The sequence below is a fragment of the Watersipora subatra genome, chromosome 2 (genome assembly GCF_963576615.1).
Source record: "Watersipora subatra chromosome 2, tzWatSuba1.1, whole genome shotgun sequence".
Classification (NCBI taxonomy): Eukaryota; Metazoa; Bryozoa; class Gymnolaemata; order Cheilostomatida; family Watersiporidae; genus Watersipora; species Watersipora subatra.
The window spans coordinates 77,077,443-77,093,526 of NC_088709.1; the positions used below are offsets into that span (position 1 = coordinate 77,077,443).

The 16,084-nt window shown below is 35.8% G+C and overlaps 1 protein-coding gene across 1 annotated transcript in view; it reads right to left on the reverse strand.

Annotated features, from left to right (window-relative positions):
* Positions 1-11,937, reverse strand: part of LOC137388592 (repetitive organellar protein-like) — a 62,196-nt gene extending 50,259 nt beyond the window's left edge. Inside the window, exons 1-4 of the mRNA XM_068075073.1 lie at positions 11,796-11,937; positions 11,394-11,708; positions 9,289-9,450; positions 9,001-9,063 (exon numbers count right to left, since the gene is read on the reverse strand). Of these exons, the coding sequence (XP_067931174.1) occupies positions 9,001-9,063; positions 9,289-9,450; positions 11,394-11,708; positions 11,796-11,937 (682 nt within the window). The remainder of the gene's footprint in view (positions 1-9,000; positions 9,064-9,288; positions 9,451-11,393; positions 11,709-11,795) is intronic.
* Positions 11,938-16,084: the final 4,147 nt, after the last annotated feature.

Consider the following 16,084-nt stretch of genomic DNA (forward strand, 5'->3'; position numbering starts at 1 on the left):
ACAATGAGTAATGATAATACAGCTTGACTAGTTCTATTCTAAGGTATATGTATGGCTGTTATGTAATCGTTTTTAATGTAAGATAATGAAACACCACTCAGAGGTTTACTCGCAACCAAATTCACATTACAGTCATTTGGTATCAAAAGGTTCACAATGTCTTAGTCTGCTGTGTTGTAGATGCAAAATGTGTCGAAATGCGATCACAAACTCCTAAAAGCTTGAAAACGAACAGTTAATTGCAGACATCACGAAAACGCAGTAGTTTGAAATCTCTTTATTTGGCTGACGTACTCCTACATTTTTGTTATTGTTTTGACATGTGATATTATCACGTGAAATTAAAGGCCAATAAAAGGCTCAATATAAAACTCTCGTAGCACTAGTTTATGACAAGTACTTGAGGTTCTATCCAAAAGCCCGTATCAAATATAAATGCTCGCTACTTTACAGTATCTTTTCAGCCTGGTCTAATCATCTAGTCGTAATCTGATCATGTGACCCATACTTTCTGTCAAATAGCGCGCGAACAGTTTCTGCAGCAGTTTTTACTATCGCAGGTGGCCAACAGGCCTCTCATGTTCATCAGAGAATGATATGCACTCCTTCGAGTTGAGGTAGAAAAATTAGATTTTTTACGGTAGGTTTTAAAATTTTTTCGATTACGATGATGGCGAAAAAGACGCGTAAGAACAATAGACATGGTTTTATTGAATGCGTGAAGTATATTTGTGAAAATAATTCAACGAACAAGGTTGCAAGAAAGTGTAAACAGAAACCATCTCTCACAACTACATCACATTTGAGCCGTTTTGGAAAGGGAATCCAAACTACGGCGGTCTCGTGTTGCTGCAATTTTCTATTCGTTTTTGAGCTTTTAAGAGCTTGTAATTACCTTTCCACATGTTTTGCACAACAGAGTAAGACATGGTGAATATTTTCATATCAAATAACGGTAATGTGAATTTTGTTGCAAGTCAACCTTTAAGGATTGTATTGGATTGGATTAACTGTCTCAGGCTAATAGTAGTACCTTGTTTAACATGATCTTGATACTTCGAAACACAGTACTTGTTCCTTTAAAGTTAATAAGCTATTCCAGCTACGTTTATGCTATGAGACTTCTACGTTATAAGAACAGTAAAATACATATAAATGGGCTAATCCATTCAAAGATCTTTTTAAACTCACCCCTTCGCCATACAAAATACAAAAACTTGCCTGAGCTGTTTTTATTTGTGGGCTGTATCATAACTGCTGTATTATTGGTTTGAATTAAATTTTTTATCTTTTTCACTAAAAAATATTACTGGTTTTATAGACTATCGTTGCGGCAATTTATAAGAAGTTTATAGGAAACAAACATTGTCAACATTTATTCACATAGATTTATTTATTTTTTCTAAACAGCAAAGTCTATTCTTCAAAGCAAAAATGAATAACAAATGTTTTTATGTACCCAATGAAGCAAAACAACATAATATGTTTACTATAAAAAAATACTACCTGTTTGTCGTCTATCTGTATCTACGGGCAAGGTTGGACAACAGGGACCTTGTGGTTATATACACAAACATAATAGATATAACGCTATACACATGGAGATTTTTCTCTCGCAACTGCTACAAGATAGATTAGCATTCATGTCAAGCATTCAAGAAGAATTCGAGAACATGATAAAAAACATGCTGACTTATTTATGAATCTCACCAATCGGATGAGCTTTGGTAAAGGCAGGCTGACGACCAATCACTGAGGAAAGGAGGGAATTTGCTTTGTTTGTCCATATATTATCCTTCTCCCTGTGATGTGCTAAGGTCAGCTACTGGTGGAGTGTATGGATAATGATATGCAAACTTACAAATTAGTGGTCTGTGTTGATAAGAATTGTGCGTCATATTCTGCAACCGACAAAGTGCTGTTATACATCTGTACATGCCATCAGAAGAATATGCTGACTGGCCTACTGCAACTAGTATTGATACTAGGGTGAATGACTTTAGCTAAATCATCCCTGTATAAGATATCATTCCTATACATGGTCTATACAGGCAGTGGTTTCTACATGAGTAGTATTACATGTGAATAATCAATCAGCACATCAAATAACTCAGTGGGCCAGTTGATGGACATGACTTTGTTTTCTGCTGCTAGGCAGACAATTGGACATCAAACAATCCATACAGGAGCTACTCTTACCTCACCATCATCATCTATCATTTAGGCTCACGTCAAACTATGATTACCTTTGAACTCTCCGGGTGACCAATTCTTACAACATTTACTTGCTGTTGTATTTTTTACAAGTAGACATAAGAATACTTTCCCCACCCAACTCATCATGTTTAATGATATACAGCCACCTGAACAGGCATGTTGGTGTCTGTATATCACCCACTACAGCTAATTTTACACAAAACACTAAAACAAAGTCCTGCCTACATATTGGCAGAGCATCAATCACTTTCCCTGATGTACATGATGTTCCATGTTATTCTATTAACTGATGTCCATGCAGTACCACATCAAACACAAATAGCGATTATCTATTAGTATGTTTACAAGTTGGCTTTGGAACACTTTGGCTCTCAACCAACTCTGTTATCAAACAATAAATTGAGGTTTGTTCATCTCGGATCTCAAACACGAGTTCGGTTCTCGAACAAAGCAGAGCATGTGCATTGCAAGTAAGCGTTCAGAACAGCTCCAGAAACAGCATAGAAGAGGGCTGTAGAGCGGTTTATACGTTTAACGACATTGTTATAAGCGACTCGTAGGAGGATTATCCTTCAAACACGTGAAATAAATGGGTCATTGCTGTTTATTTATGCTTATTTTTTACGCACTTTTTTATGTAACTGATTGGTTTCACTTTTTGGTCAATTCTTTATTAATTTCGCCAATGTTTGTTATCATATCTTAACCTTAAGGTTTTTTAATCTTTTGAGAGCAAAACATACATACTGTTTACTTTTTGTTTTCTTTTTTCATCATGATATTAAATATTTTATTAAAAATAAACACAATCATCATCTGCCGGTTTTTATTTATAGTATGCGGTATACAGTTTATGGTGTGAAATGTTAAAAATACTTTCCTGAAGTGGTTTTCTCGACTTGGAACGGATTAAAATTTACATGCATTAATTCTAATGGGAAAGGTTCTTTTGGAGCTCGAACAACTCAGTTTTTGAACAACCTTCTGAAACGGATTATGTTCAGAATTGAGGTTTTACTGTACCAGTAATTTTACCAAATGTAATCATGGACGAAAGTACTAACACCCTTATCACTTTTGTAATATTAATTAGGTTTTTTGTTCATTCAGTGCCACTGTGTGCTACCCAGACCATGCAATACACACTTTTTATCTTTTAAAAACAAAAGGCGTTATGTCATTCTTGTCATCAGCACTCCTCCTCACTTGGGCTCCGGCAGCGCTGTGCTTGTTGTGCTTTTCATTGGCTCTCACCATAGCTGACACTCCAACTCTCCTTAATATTCAGGTGGCCGATCATCTCTAGCTGGCCGGGGAGCAACTTTTTTTTCTCAAACATGTTTATCTATGGCAGTAAAATTTTGGCTCCTTTTTGGTTCACAGATATACGGATAATGAATAAACATGTTATGAGCTCTGAAGGTAATACCAATAGAGTAATAAAACCCATACTTTACTTATAAATTTGTATGTGATGTAGCAGTGATCGTTAATCGGCATCGTGTGTACCACGTCCACGCCCGAACGGTTATTCGACAATTTGTGTTTTATCGACGGCACAAAACAGACATTAATATATTATATACAAATTTATAGCACAATGTTTACAAAGTTATATATTTATGGTACCTGTAGTCATACATAACATAATTTATATAACAATCTTCAAGAATTTCCCAATGAACAAATCTTACAATGTGGAGACAAGTCCAATATAATCCTGTGTGTGAATATGATTGCATATCAATTACCATGTCTACAATATCTTTAATGCATGAGTAGAGTGCAGTTCATGCGATTTGAACCATATGGGAACCAATCAGAAGCCAAAATTTTGCTGTCGTATAGGTAAAATTCTTTGGGGAAAAGATTTCATGGCCGAGAGTTGTACTTATTGACTCCAGGTGTTTTTTGCTAGCAGCCAGGAAGCTAGATTGGTGCCGGACACACAGGCTCAGCTGGCTCTCCTGGAATTTTTTCTTGTTACAGTCATTTCTCCAGTTCCAGGCTCCTTCGGATCTCCTGCAGTTGGCCTTCTAGTTATTTACTGAATGCAAGGGAAGTGTAAGCTTTTGATATTTGCTTTTCCATCTCAAGCTCTGCTTTTTCCCCCAGGCTCTTAGACCGCGTCCCTTGCATGTTGGGACCTTTTCTTAGCTTTATTGTGGCTGGTGTCTGTCCAAGCTTCTCCGGACAAACACGGAATGGTTTTTGCCTGGTTTCATTCTGCACCAAGAACTGGCCCCCTTTATACTACGCAACTATGGTTTGACCAAATAAATTTTTACTTGGAAAGGCCCTACAAATTTTAATTTAAAGTTGGGGTTGTCCCTTCATTTTTTTTCTTTCATTCAGAAGCCAGATTCAGTCTTCCGGTGCAAATAGGGGAGGCTCTTTTTGGACCCCTTGTCAGATGGCCATCTGCTCATTTCAGTGAGTCGTGTGTGCTTCCTTCGGCCTTTTCAACATCTTCACCACATCTTCATGAGAGGGCCGGGTCTCTGGTGATGGAGAATTGTATTGGATTGGGTTAACCACCTAATAATAGTTCCTTGTTTTACACAGTCGTGATACCTCAGAATAGATTACGTGCTCCTACAACTTGGCGTAAGTTGGCTAATCTGATCCAATAACTTTTCAAACTAGCCTTTTGGCATACAAAAAAGGAAAAACTATACTCAACTCTTCTAATCGGTGGGCTGCACCATAACTGCTGTATTATTAGTTTGCATAGAAAACTTTTCTTTTTTTAACCGCTAAATCTTACTGATTATGAACCATGGCTGCCATAATTTTATAAGAAGTTTATGGAAAATGTACATCTTTGATATTCATTAACTATGATTTGTCTATTTTTTCTAAACAACAAAGTCTATTCCGCTAAGTAAAACTAATAACAAATATGTTATACGTGTCCAATAAACCGAAACAACAAAATATTTATAATATTATAAGAGGTACTACCTGTTTGTCGTCTATCTGTATGCAAAGGTCAAGTTTAGGATAACAGATAACTTTTGACGATACTCCAACTCGTGACATTCAGATTATTTGACCCACACTGTAACACCTGCACCATTATAAGGATATTCAGTATTTATAAACAATTGTGCAGGTACTTATTCCCATTTTTGTCGATACATCTGACGATCTATCACGATGAACTAGAATGTCATGGAAGTTGTAAATATAATAGATGTAACGCTTCACATGTGTCATTCTTTTTCTAGCGAATGTGACAAGATATGTTAACATTCAAGTTGAAATTGAAAACTCACCTGGCTTGACTCTTTAGATTATTAAAAAATTTTATGTAGTACAATGCAAAAAACTTCACATGAATTCTTCAAGTTGTCTGGAACATACATTATTACGAGAGCATCCACTGTACCTTTTTTACCAGAGCCCTTACTTGGTTCCTCCGGCTTAATTTCATTTTTATTATTCTTCCTTATTGGTATATATTCATGATTAACTATTTTGTTATTAGTATTTTCATGTCAGACTTAAATTGCCACAGAAGTTGTCTTCCCTTAGCAACAGTGTTACACTCTGAAGATACCGTCATGAAGCACTACCATAGTTAATCAAACTCTCCTTTGAGTCTCTGTTGATAAACATTGTATTTGGTAGTAGGCTACTGTATTGTATATGTATAGGTTATGTACACTGTGATGTACCTCTTCACCTGGTCTCTCTCTATTCTCTATTGGCTTTTAATAGGTTGTGTAAACTTTTAACCAGTTCTTTGAATTTTAAATAAAATAACAATTATTTTCTCAAGTCAACTTTTGTTAGTGTAAAAACATGTAAACAAATGTTAGACTACTGTGGAGTACATTGTGGTAGATGTGATGTATTTTTACTTATTATTTATATACCTTAATTGTATTTCTTTTACCATTTACCATTTGTATTTACCATAGGTCTTCTGTCACAATGCTATCACTTCACAATTTTCTATCTAAAACACGAGGTCGTAACTCCAAACCAATGTAGAACAAGTATGTAACATGAAGACAACTTGTATGTACTTGCTAGATATCTCAATCATCTATGCTAACTTTTGATATGTGTTATACATTGTTTAAATACTGTTTATTGACAGAATGAATGACACTGTGCTAGCAAATATCATTTTATTTATTACGGAAGGTAGTTTAGTCTATTAACCCTCTCACCCCTGATGCCAACTATTTCGGGAGAAGTTGTTCACACTTGGGCCTGAAGCCAACACTTTCGGGACACTTTCTGAGTAAATTTATTGATACTCCTTTTGTGTTTATCGTTTTTTTATAGCTTTATTTCGAAAGATAACAGTCTGAGGAATGTTTTGATACCAGAAATGTGGTTGGATAAAAGCATTTTACTAGGCAAATCCTGTGATAGATTTCAAACTTCAACACTGGAGGTCGCCATATTGAATGCGTTCGCCGAAAGACAACGGCTAAATCTTACAATCTAACGTAATAATTAGTTCAGGTGAAGAATTTAGCAGTGACAGTGATCTACAACAACACTATGATCGTTTATTAGTAGCACAAAGTGGGTTTCAATTGCACAACGTCAAAATTACTAAATTGTTATAACTTTTAAATTTTTCGAAGAAAAAAATTTTACTTGACAAATCTTTTCACAATTTTAGTTGATAAAAACGATACATTATATTAGTATTGTACTCCAGTTGTTTGCATCTCGTGTTTATTATCATAACTGCAATAAATGATGTCCTTATAGAATGTAAATATGATATATAGACCTTATATACCAATTGATTGAACAATGGAACGGAAACTACATTATGCCATAATATTGCGTATAGACTCATAATTTCAGTTCTATTGGTTAGAACTCCAATTTTCTTTTAGCAACTTGATGATAACACCTTTTCTTGTCATCCTAATATGTTACTGAAGTGTTATCAACCAAAAAGCTGACTGGTAGTAGCAGCCAAACTTAGACTTTTCGATTTCCAAAAAATGTATCGATTTGAATCTTATCAATAACATCCTATATAGATTAACCTAATGTGTATATATTAGTATCAAAATGTAGCTAAGAATGTTACCAACAAGTTACAAAAAAACTATTTTCATTTATCTTGAACGCAGCTTTATTTATGCTCAATCTAACACACCTCACTTTATTAAATATTGAGTGTGAAAAATTAATTAGGCCAGGGGGGCACTCAACTGGAAAATAATTAGGGCTGAAAGGGTTAAGGTGCATCAGGCGTAAACATCATGTTGAGTGATTGCGTTTTACCTGTTGCACAATATGGCTTGGAACAATATTCATAACAAACCAGTTCCATTTTGTAAGTTCAATTTTTCTGTACCAATTAGCTTGAATTGCTTTGCTAAGAGCTATGAACTTTGCTATAGGAACGTTTGTTCCTCATCTGGTATGATATATAGTAGCAGCCATAACAGGTGGCTGTAGTGTGTGAACCAGGAACCAGACATTACATTGCTGGATATGAGACAATGTCTTGTAACTTATAATTAATGGTGCACTTCTTGAGATAGCCTAAGATCATCAACAAATTCCTCATGGTTTATTAAACTAAAGGCTATTTTAATACCCAGGAGACTAGTTATTTTCATCAATTAGGAACTATTAGTCATGTTCATCAACGTGACTCTATTGCTGCTTCATATAGCAAAGTTATGAATTTTAAAAGAAGAGATTTAGTTATATATTGTGGTTGTTAAAGAAAGTCTAAGGGTGCATTGTATATGGATGAAGAAAGAAGGTTGAAAGAATAAGTATATTTAATCAAAAATAATAAAATACAAGCAGGATGTATTACAATATAAAGAACAACATAATGTGATCACTTTGACAATGGGCATCTAGTGGGCCTCGAGCGTGTCCTTATTTACTATAAGCCTGCCCTCTGGTTTGGGGGCTGGCTGGTCATTTCTCTTGTCATTGCTTATTGGATGGTTGGGCTAAAACGTAGGCCACGCGGCATCGTTAGTGTCTGTCTGGGTAGATTGTCAGTCTCGGCTGCCAAATTATTAACTGTTCGGGTGGTGACATTGATTGCCTGTCAAATTTGTATCACCTGGAGTTTGTAGGTACGCAGCAAATTGTTCCAGCCTCCCCTGTGTAGCAGCCAAATCTGAATAAACAGAAATTCGTCATCATAATTGATATATAAACAAGGGTTACTTTTACTGATGAGCAGGGAGATATCAATGACAAACCTCTATCAATCTGTTAAAACAGTCTAAAATTCAAACTTTTGCCATTTTGATTGAAAATCTTGAGCTTATGAAGTGAATTCTCACATACTATGTAACTCAAGCAGCATAAACATATCTACATAAAGTTACCAGGAGTGAGCCATGATTGATCAACCACAGCCTTATAGAATCAGACCATCAGAGCAATACAACAGCTAGTATAATATATACTAGTAGGTAATTTATAGCTTACTAGCATTGAATGATACTAAATATTGGGTAATACTAGATACTCAAGATATGAGGTTGAGAGTAAATAGTATTATAGACCATTACTAGTAGGTAATTTATAGCTTACACTGTCTTCCTGTAGCTGTTACTTGCTGTCTAGCCTCAACCAAAGCTATAAAAGTGAGCATGAAAAACCATATGTTACATGTGCCACACTGTTACTGCATATATTTGTGCTTGGATGTAAATAGATCTGCCTACCCTGACTCTGATCTGCATTGTTAATTACAGAAGCAACTGACTTCTCTCCTTCAGTAGTATAATAACAATTGACTAGTGAAGCATTTACATAGAAAGTTACCTCCTGCCTGCTGCTCAGTTTCCTTTTGCAGTGTTTTTATCTGTTGTTTAGCGTCATCCAATTCTACAACATTGTGAAAAAAGAACTTGGTGATAGATGTGCAACATTTTCATTGCTCACACCTGACAATCCCAGCAGACAATGCACACATTGGTACGTATAGGTACCTTTGCACATTTACCTGCTAACAAAGCATTCATATGCATTGTCGATTACAAAAACAACAAACTTTTTTCCTTCAGTACTATACTAACAATATACTAGTGAAACAATGACATAGGAAGTTACCTTCTGCCTGCTGCTGAGTATGTCTCTGTAGAGCTGATACTTTTTGGTCACTTTCTCCCTGTAGAGCAGTGAATTTCCGGTCGCCTTCTCTCTGTAGAACGGAAAGTTTCTGGTCACTTTCTATTCGCAGTGTTGTAATTCGTTGTCTAGCGTCATCCCAAGCTGCAGCAGAGTGAAAAAAAAACTTGCTGATAGATATTCAACAATTTCATTGCTCACATTTGACAATGACAGCAGATACTGAATACATTGGTGAGTAGATGTACCTTAACATATTTATATGCTAACAAGGCTTTTATATGCATTGTTTATTACAGAAGGAACTGAATGACTGGGCATAAAGGCAGGAATGTAAATGGTAGCGCAGAGACTGAGGGATGTAGAAGCAGGGACATATGTAGTAGCACAGAGGCAGTGAGTGGGTCCCAGAGGCAAGTGCCTAGAGGCAAAGGCAAGTGCCTAGAGACAGAAACAAGCTGGCCTGGCAGTGTGGGTGGCCGACCCCAGTCTTGAGCCGTTCTATGAATATACTCTACTGTATGTGCATTGTATATAGTAGCGTAGAGGCTGGCAATCTTGCACACAAGTAGGCAGGCAGATCAAGTGGAGTGCGATCGATTCCTGTACTCAGCAGTGAAATTAGACAGATCTGCCTTTACTTGAAATCAAAAGCGCATGAGCTTCATGGACTCGCACAAGCTTGCGACAGGTTGGCTGGTTGACTTCCAAGCAGGTGGGGCAAACAGGCTGTTAGGTGCTTTTCGTAAGAGCCGAGGCCAGCGTACTACTAATAATAGCTTGACTGCTCAGCTAGCTAAACGCTGCAAGTTTGCTCGAGCTTCTTGCAAGGCGAAACTTTTGTGAACTTGCACACCTATGCATTCCGGCAGGCTGGTCGCTTGATGAAGTTTCAACACACTCACTCTAATTCAAAGGTAAGTTTATTTCTCTGGCTAAATAGCGACCGGCCACTAAATGTATTGTAGTTGTACTGAGTGTTTTGCGCAGAAGCCACTTGCGCTCAAGAAAAATGAAATTTTTTAAAAAGTTTTAAAACTTTGTAGTTATTGCCAGCCAAGCCAAACATACCACAATATCTGATCTGTGGGGTGAATAAAACTAGAACATAATTTCATATCTACAGTTGTTAATGGAAAGAAGGTTGAATGTATCTGGTAGAAATAAATGCTGATGTCATTTTATAAGAAATCCTCCAACCAGCACCAGCAAATACGAAATTCAGCCAAAACTCAACATCATACTAGTTGTTCCTAATACACATGCCTTAGAAAATGGAACCACACAATGTCTTATAGTCCATAACAGCAGCAAATCAACTATTCTGATTTTAATCTTTATTTCAAACATTATTTTTTGTTATAGATTTAAATTCTGAGTATTGAGGCATGAAGCTGCTACAATATGTACTTTAGTCTGTTATTAAGTTTACTACAAAACATGACAAACGATAGAGTCATGTTATGTTAGGAACAATTAAAAGTTGTGGATAATCTACAGCAGTGTAAAATATGGTTGTAATACTTTCTACTTTCCATCAAAAACTGCTGCATAGATGATTAACTATTCATGAAAATGAGTGTAATGTTTAACCTCTAACCTCAGCTTGAAAGAATGACTCACTAGTCTACCACTACATAGAATAATCATAGTATCATTACTATTGTGTTAAATTCTTCACATCTCAGACATTTCATAATACAGAAATATTAACAGACAGAATAGTGTGGAACACGAGAGTCAAGCTACTGAGTCTGACACAAGGAGTTGATATTTAAAGAGCTGCTAACATCACTTCAATCCTACCAGTTTTGAATATTAATATTAATTTAAATACTCAGACTATAAACTGTTCAGCTGGAGGCTGGAGACAAGCAGCACTCTGTCTATGCAAGACTCAGTGAGTTTACAGGAAAATAGAGATGCAATTATCCAGGGTATGTCCCAGGATTCAACAGTAAATGTATACAATGAATGAATTACTAGCATTTAGTTTAGATTTTCAGTAGAAAGTTGCTGAGACTGAAGAGTTTAGCAGTAGAACAGTTCAAGTGAGTAGCTGGTATCACACTGTATAACAATCCTACCTTCTACTACTGGCTGCTTCTTCCATCTCTTTAACAGCTCTGATGATTCCTTATTTCCCCTCAACTCAGCTTCCTCCAATGGAGTACGGTTGTCACTATTCTTTATGTTGAGGAGTGAAGAGACAGTCACTAGAGACACGGATCCTAACATGACTTGCAGAGCAGTCGTCTCCCCTCTGAGTGCTGCATTGTGTAGTGGAGTGTCGAAGTCGTTATCCTGTATGTTTAATAGGGAGTCTCTCTGTAGTGAGGAGAAGTTGTAGAGGAGAGACTCTATACACTTGCTACTTCCATACTCTGCAGCCACTCCTATAGCTGTGTAACCATATCCAGTCTTCTCAGCTACAAACTTGTACTTCCTCTCATCACTCACTGTGTCTATCAGTAACTCTACGCACTAACTGTTGTCTCCCCTCTGTACTGCAAGGTGTAGTACTGTAAATCCATCCTTCCTCTTCATCCAGAGCAACTCGTCTGCTGTTTTTCTGATTGGTGAGAGAAGCAGACGACAGGTTTCTGTGTGTCCTTTTACTGCAGCTACCATGATAGCTGTGTATGAGTCATGCTTGATAGTAATCAGTAACCTCAGTAGTTCAGCTGGTTGGACTGACTATAAGGCTGACCTCAACTCATGCATCTTCATCTCTCCATCTCTCACATAACTCTTCAGCACTCCTTCCATGTTTAACTGTAACACATGTACTGCATTATATTAGCTGCTGCATACAGTAAAATATTATAGAGAAATGGGTACACAATGTGACTCAACTGCAGAGTTGGAAAGTTGCCAACCATAACAGAGTGGCTGCGGGTGAACCCTGGATATTTACAGAATATAAAAAAGAGGCCAGGGATGTCAGACTCTGGCAAAGCTGAGAAACATGAAATATCTGCAGTAGGAAGTATTTGCTGGTCTGATTATGACTGAGGAATGAGACCCGAGCCTCCTGACCTTAACTTAACCTAACTACATGACAGACTCTATGAGTCTCTTCAGGGTAGAGAGTGATAGTCTCAGGAGGTCAGAGTTATATTATAATCACACTGACTCAGTGTCTCTCCTCATCTACTCTATTATTCCCAGTAAGTACAATATCAGCAGATGCTAATATAATATATAAGTTATACTTATCTGTTTCTATTCTGTTTGTTACCTGCTCTGACTACTACAGACTTCTTTATAGCTTGTAGCTGGTTATAATACTGTTATCTGTCTCCTGATTGGCTGATCTGAATAAGAGCTATTCAAACAGTGATTCATGATGACTTTATAAGATATTGAATAAAGGAACAGGAGCTAGTTGTTACTGCAGCTTTATGATTGGCTGGTTCTACAGCCTTGTAAGTGGCTAGTTTCACTTTCTGTTTAGTATTTAAAGTGAAGTTTATCTGCTTAATTTCATATAATAAAATAACAAACATTATGTTATTTTTACGAGAAACAGAATGGCCTCGGGCACTATAAATATTCACATTGTGACCACTGTCAGTAATGTGACAAATAGAAATTTTTTTATAAAATAAACCTTTATACAATTCATGTTGCTACAATTAAATAGAATTCAAGATACATATCTGTCTTTGATTAACATGTAGGTACTAAGTACAATGTTTTATATTACATTTTAGTAATAATCAATCACAAACAGTAAATAGTTAATGAAAACATTTAAAGACTCAAGTAAGTACATGGATGTTAAATATCCCAGCATATCAGCCACTCACACTCAGCTAGCAGCAACAATGAATAATTTATAGACACTTGCTAGCCAATGTCACACATAGTACGATAGCTAGTGGCAGGTCCTAGTCAAGGTCTACTAATTAAAGCTACTGTTTCTCAGATAAACTCCCAAATACAAAACACTTAGTTTAAGGGCAGATAATAAACAACATTGAAGTCAAGGATGCTTAAAAGCTTGTCACACTTTTCAAAAACACATGAAGTTTAGGTTGAAATAATGCTTTGTCTGCCCATTGGAAAATGCGGCCATAGTTGTGATAAGGTACGCCCGCTTAAATCAATAAAATTAGATACATGTATTTTATCTCTGGTCAGTTTATCAAGCGACAATGCAAGCTAGCAGTAAGTGAACAATATTTAAGTATTCTTACAGCTTATCTAAAGACAAAGTCTAGTACTAGCAGCTGCAATCAAAAAGCAGTTGATAAAAAATTTTCAGTTTATTTTAACTTACTGTAAAACCTTTAAATGAACGCTACCTCCATTTGAACATCACTTTGACATTCTTTTAACTTTACAAACCCATAATAGCGAGTGACCAGTAAAAAAATGTTCTTACAATTGTACTAATAATGAATCGATTCCATTAACAAATAATTATAATGAACTTTGAAAGCAACACCGTATAAATAATTAATAACTGTATCAGACTTTAGTAGACAGAAGTAGTTCCTTTGTTTGACTCGGCCTTCATGTTTTGATGTATGTAAAAAATGGTTTATATTTACGATGGTATGTGAGCGACTAGTTTTAGTCTGAAAGTTGTGCTTAGCGATGCCGCTAAAGGTTTATCATTTGCGCGAAATGCAACCAGTAGGTATTTCGCACTGCTCAAAAAATTGTTTAAACGCTAATATATTTTAGTTCAGTGGCACAGAAGAAGATTTGATGTCAGAAAACATTATGGAAGGTATTGAATAGCCAGAAGATGTTTGTTCTATTAAATGCAACAATCAGAACACAATTGGCGAAGCTAACGAGCGAATATTCAGTTTCAAAAATCTCAATTCTTGGTTCTGCAGGTGGTACAAGTATGGTTTTGTACAATTGTAACATCTGACAAATTATTACTATGAAGCTTGTAAAATTCCAGATTAATAGCATATATTATTAAATAGCATCTTTGCGGTTATCCCAACTCAGCTTGCAAGGGATCGACCCTCATAACTCCTCTTCTACTGCATGTAAATGTCAGTTTTGACTGCAAACTTTAGCAAACATATCGATGAATGCAATGAGTTTGTATGCAACTATGTTAAATAGAGTATAGCATGAAAATATACCTCCAAACTTGCTACAAAATGAAAAAATTCAAAGCACCAACAAATTGCAAGACAACAGAATCACGTGCTATATGTATTATCAGGAGTAAATTGCAAGCAATAGATATCCACTGGTTGACATATTATTTGGTTTCCCATGCTTGTTATTTAGAGATCCTCAACAAATTAGCAGATTTATTACTTTGAAAAAAGTTAATGACATTAAGGGTTAAGACATTAACTTCGCCTGTAAAAGGGTCAAACTTAGCTTCCAAAATTCAGACGAGCTATTTGCAAAATACACCACCACCATCTGTTTGACCGCTATTATAAATAAGGGAAAGGTTAAAAATAGATTGTGATGTCATTCAAATAGACGTTTCGCAGTAATTTTGGTAGTAAACAATTCTAAATTATAAACTGAACATCATCTGACATACCCTCCAAGTCAACTTACTCTGTCATTCAGCCAAAGCTCCTCCGCAAATGACATAGTTTCATATGAGCAAAGTACAGAATAATCCCCATGTATAGTGAGCGTACATTGTCAACCTTTGGTTGGACGTATGTAATCCTCAGATAGTTATCGAAGAATAATAATATTCTTGATGATATCAAACTTGGTATTACATTGACCTGAAATTGTAAAAGAAGATGAAACTGTCCTGTAGGAATTAGCATGATTGTCACTTGCCATGATGCGCCTTAGATAAAAAAACTCCATATAAACACACCAAATCTTTAGTAAATAATACAGGTGTGATGCAGGGTGGCATTAAAACATGTAATACCACTTCTCTATATATTTAGAAAACAAGAAAAACAGAGCTATAAACCAAGTCTGATTAATAAATTATTAGTTATAGTTGATAGCTATAAAGTACTACAAACTTTACTATTATTAATATTATAATTACTATTATTACTTGTTACTATTATGTCTTACTGAGAGTCTCACCATAGAGTTGAACTCCAGCCCTCTGTATCACATTCAAGACCCACCTACTATCATCTATTGTTGAACTCAAACTGACAGTTTTTAGCTATTGCCACACAAGGAGAGAGCATCCAAGCTACAAGTTGACCTATTTTAAAGCAGTGAATGGAAATGAAGAAAGCATTCAACCAATGTGACCAGCTGACATTCATCCGATTGTCTGTCACATAATATAGCTTGTAAACAAAACTTCACAAGGCTACAAATTCAAAAAGGTTCAAAGTAAAATAAGAAGTTATTTTTAATTGTAGGCGTAATCAGCTAAATTAATTTAAATTAAACGCAAGTTTCTTTACTGTCATGGCAAAACTGTAGTATACAGACCGAGTTTCGGTCAAAAATTTCCCTAATCACCGCTAGCCTCTTCTCCGCCAGCCTCTAAAATTCTATACAGTACTGCATATAAAAATGTTGTTTTATTGTATATCATAACCATAGATATGTACTTGTTACTTTGTGACTGCAGGTAGAGAATTAGACCAATGAAAAACACCTTTCTATTGTATTATCCACTTTAGCTTCTTTATTCTACTGGAAGGAACCAATTAATTCCTTCTTATTAATTACATAAGAAAATTGTTTTGAGATATGATAATTAGATATGATACATTTGAATACCACCTCTATTTGACTGTCACTTTGACTTTCTTTGACTTTTATGAACCCATAATATCAAGTGATCAGTAGA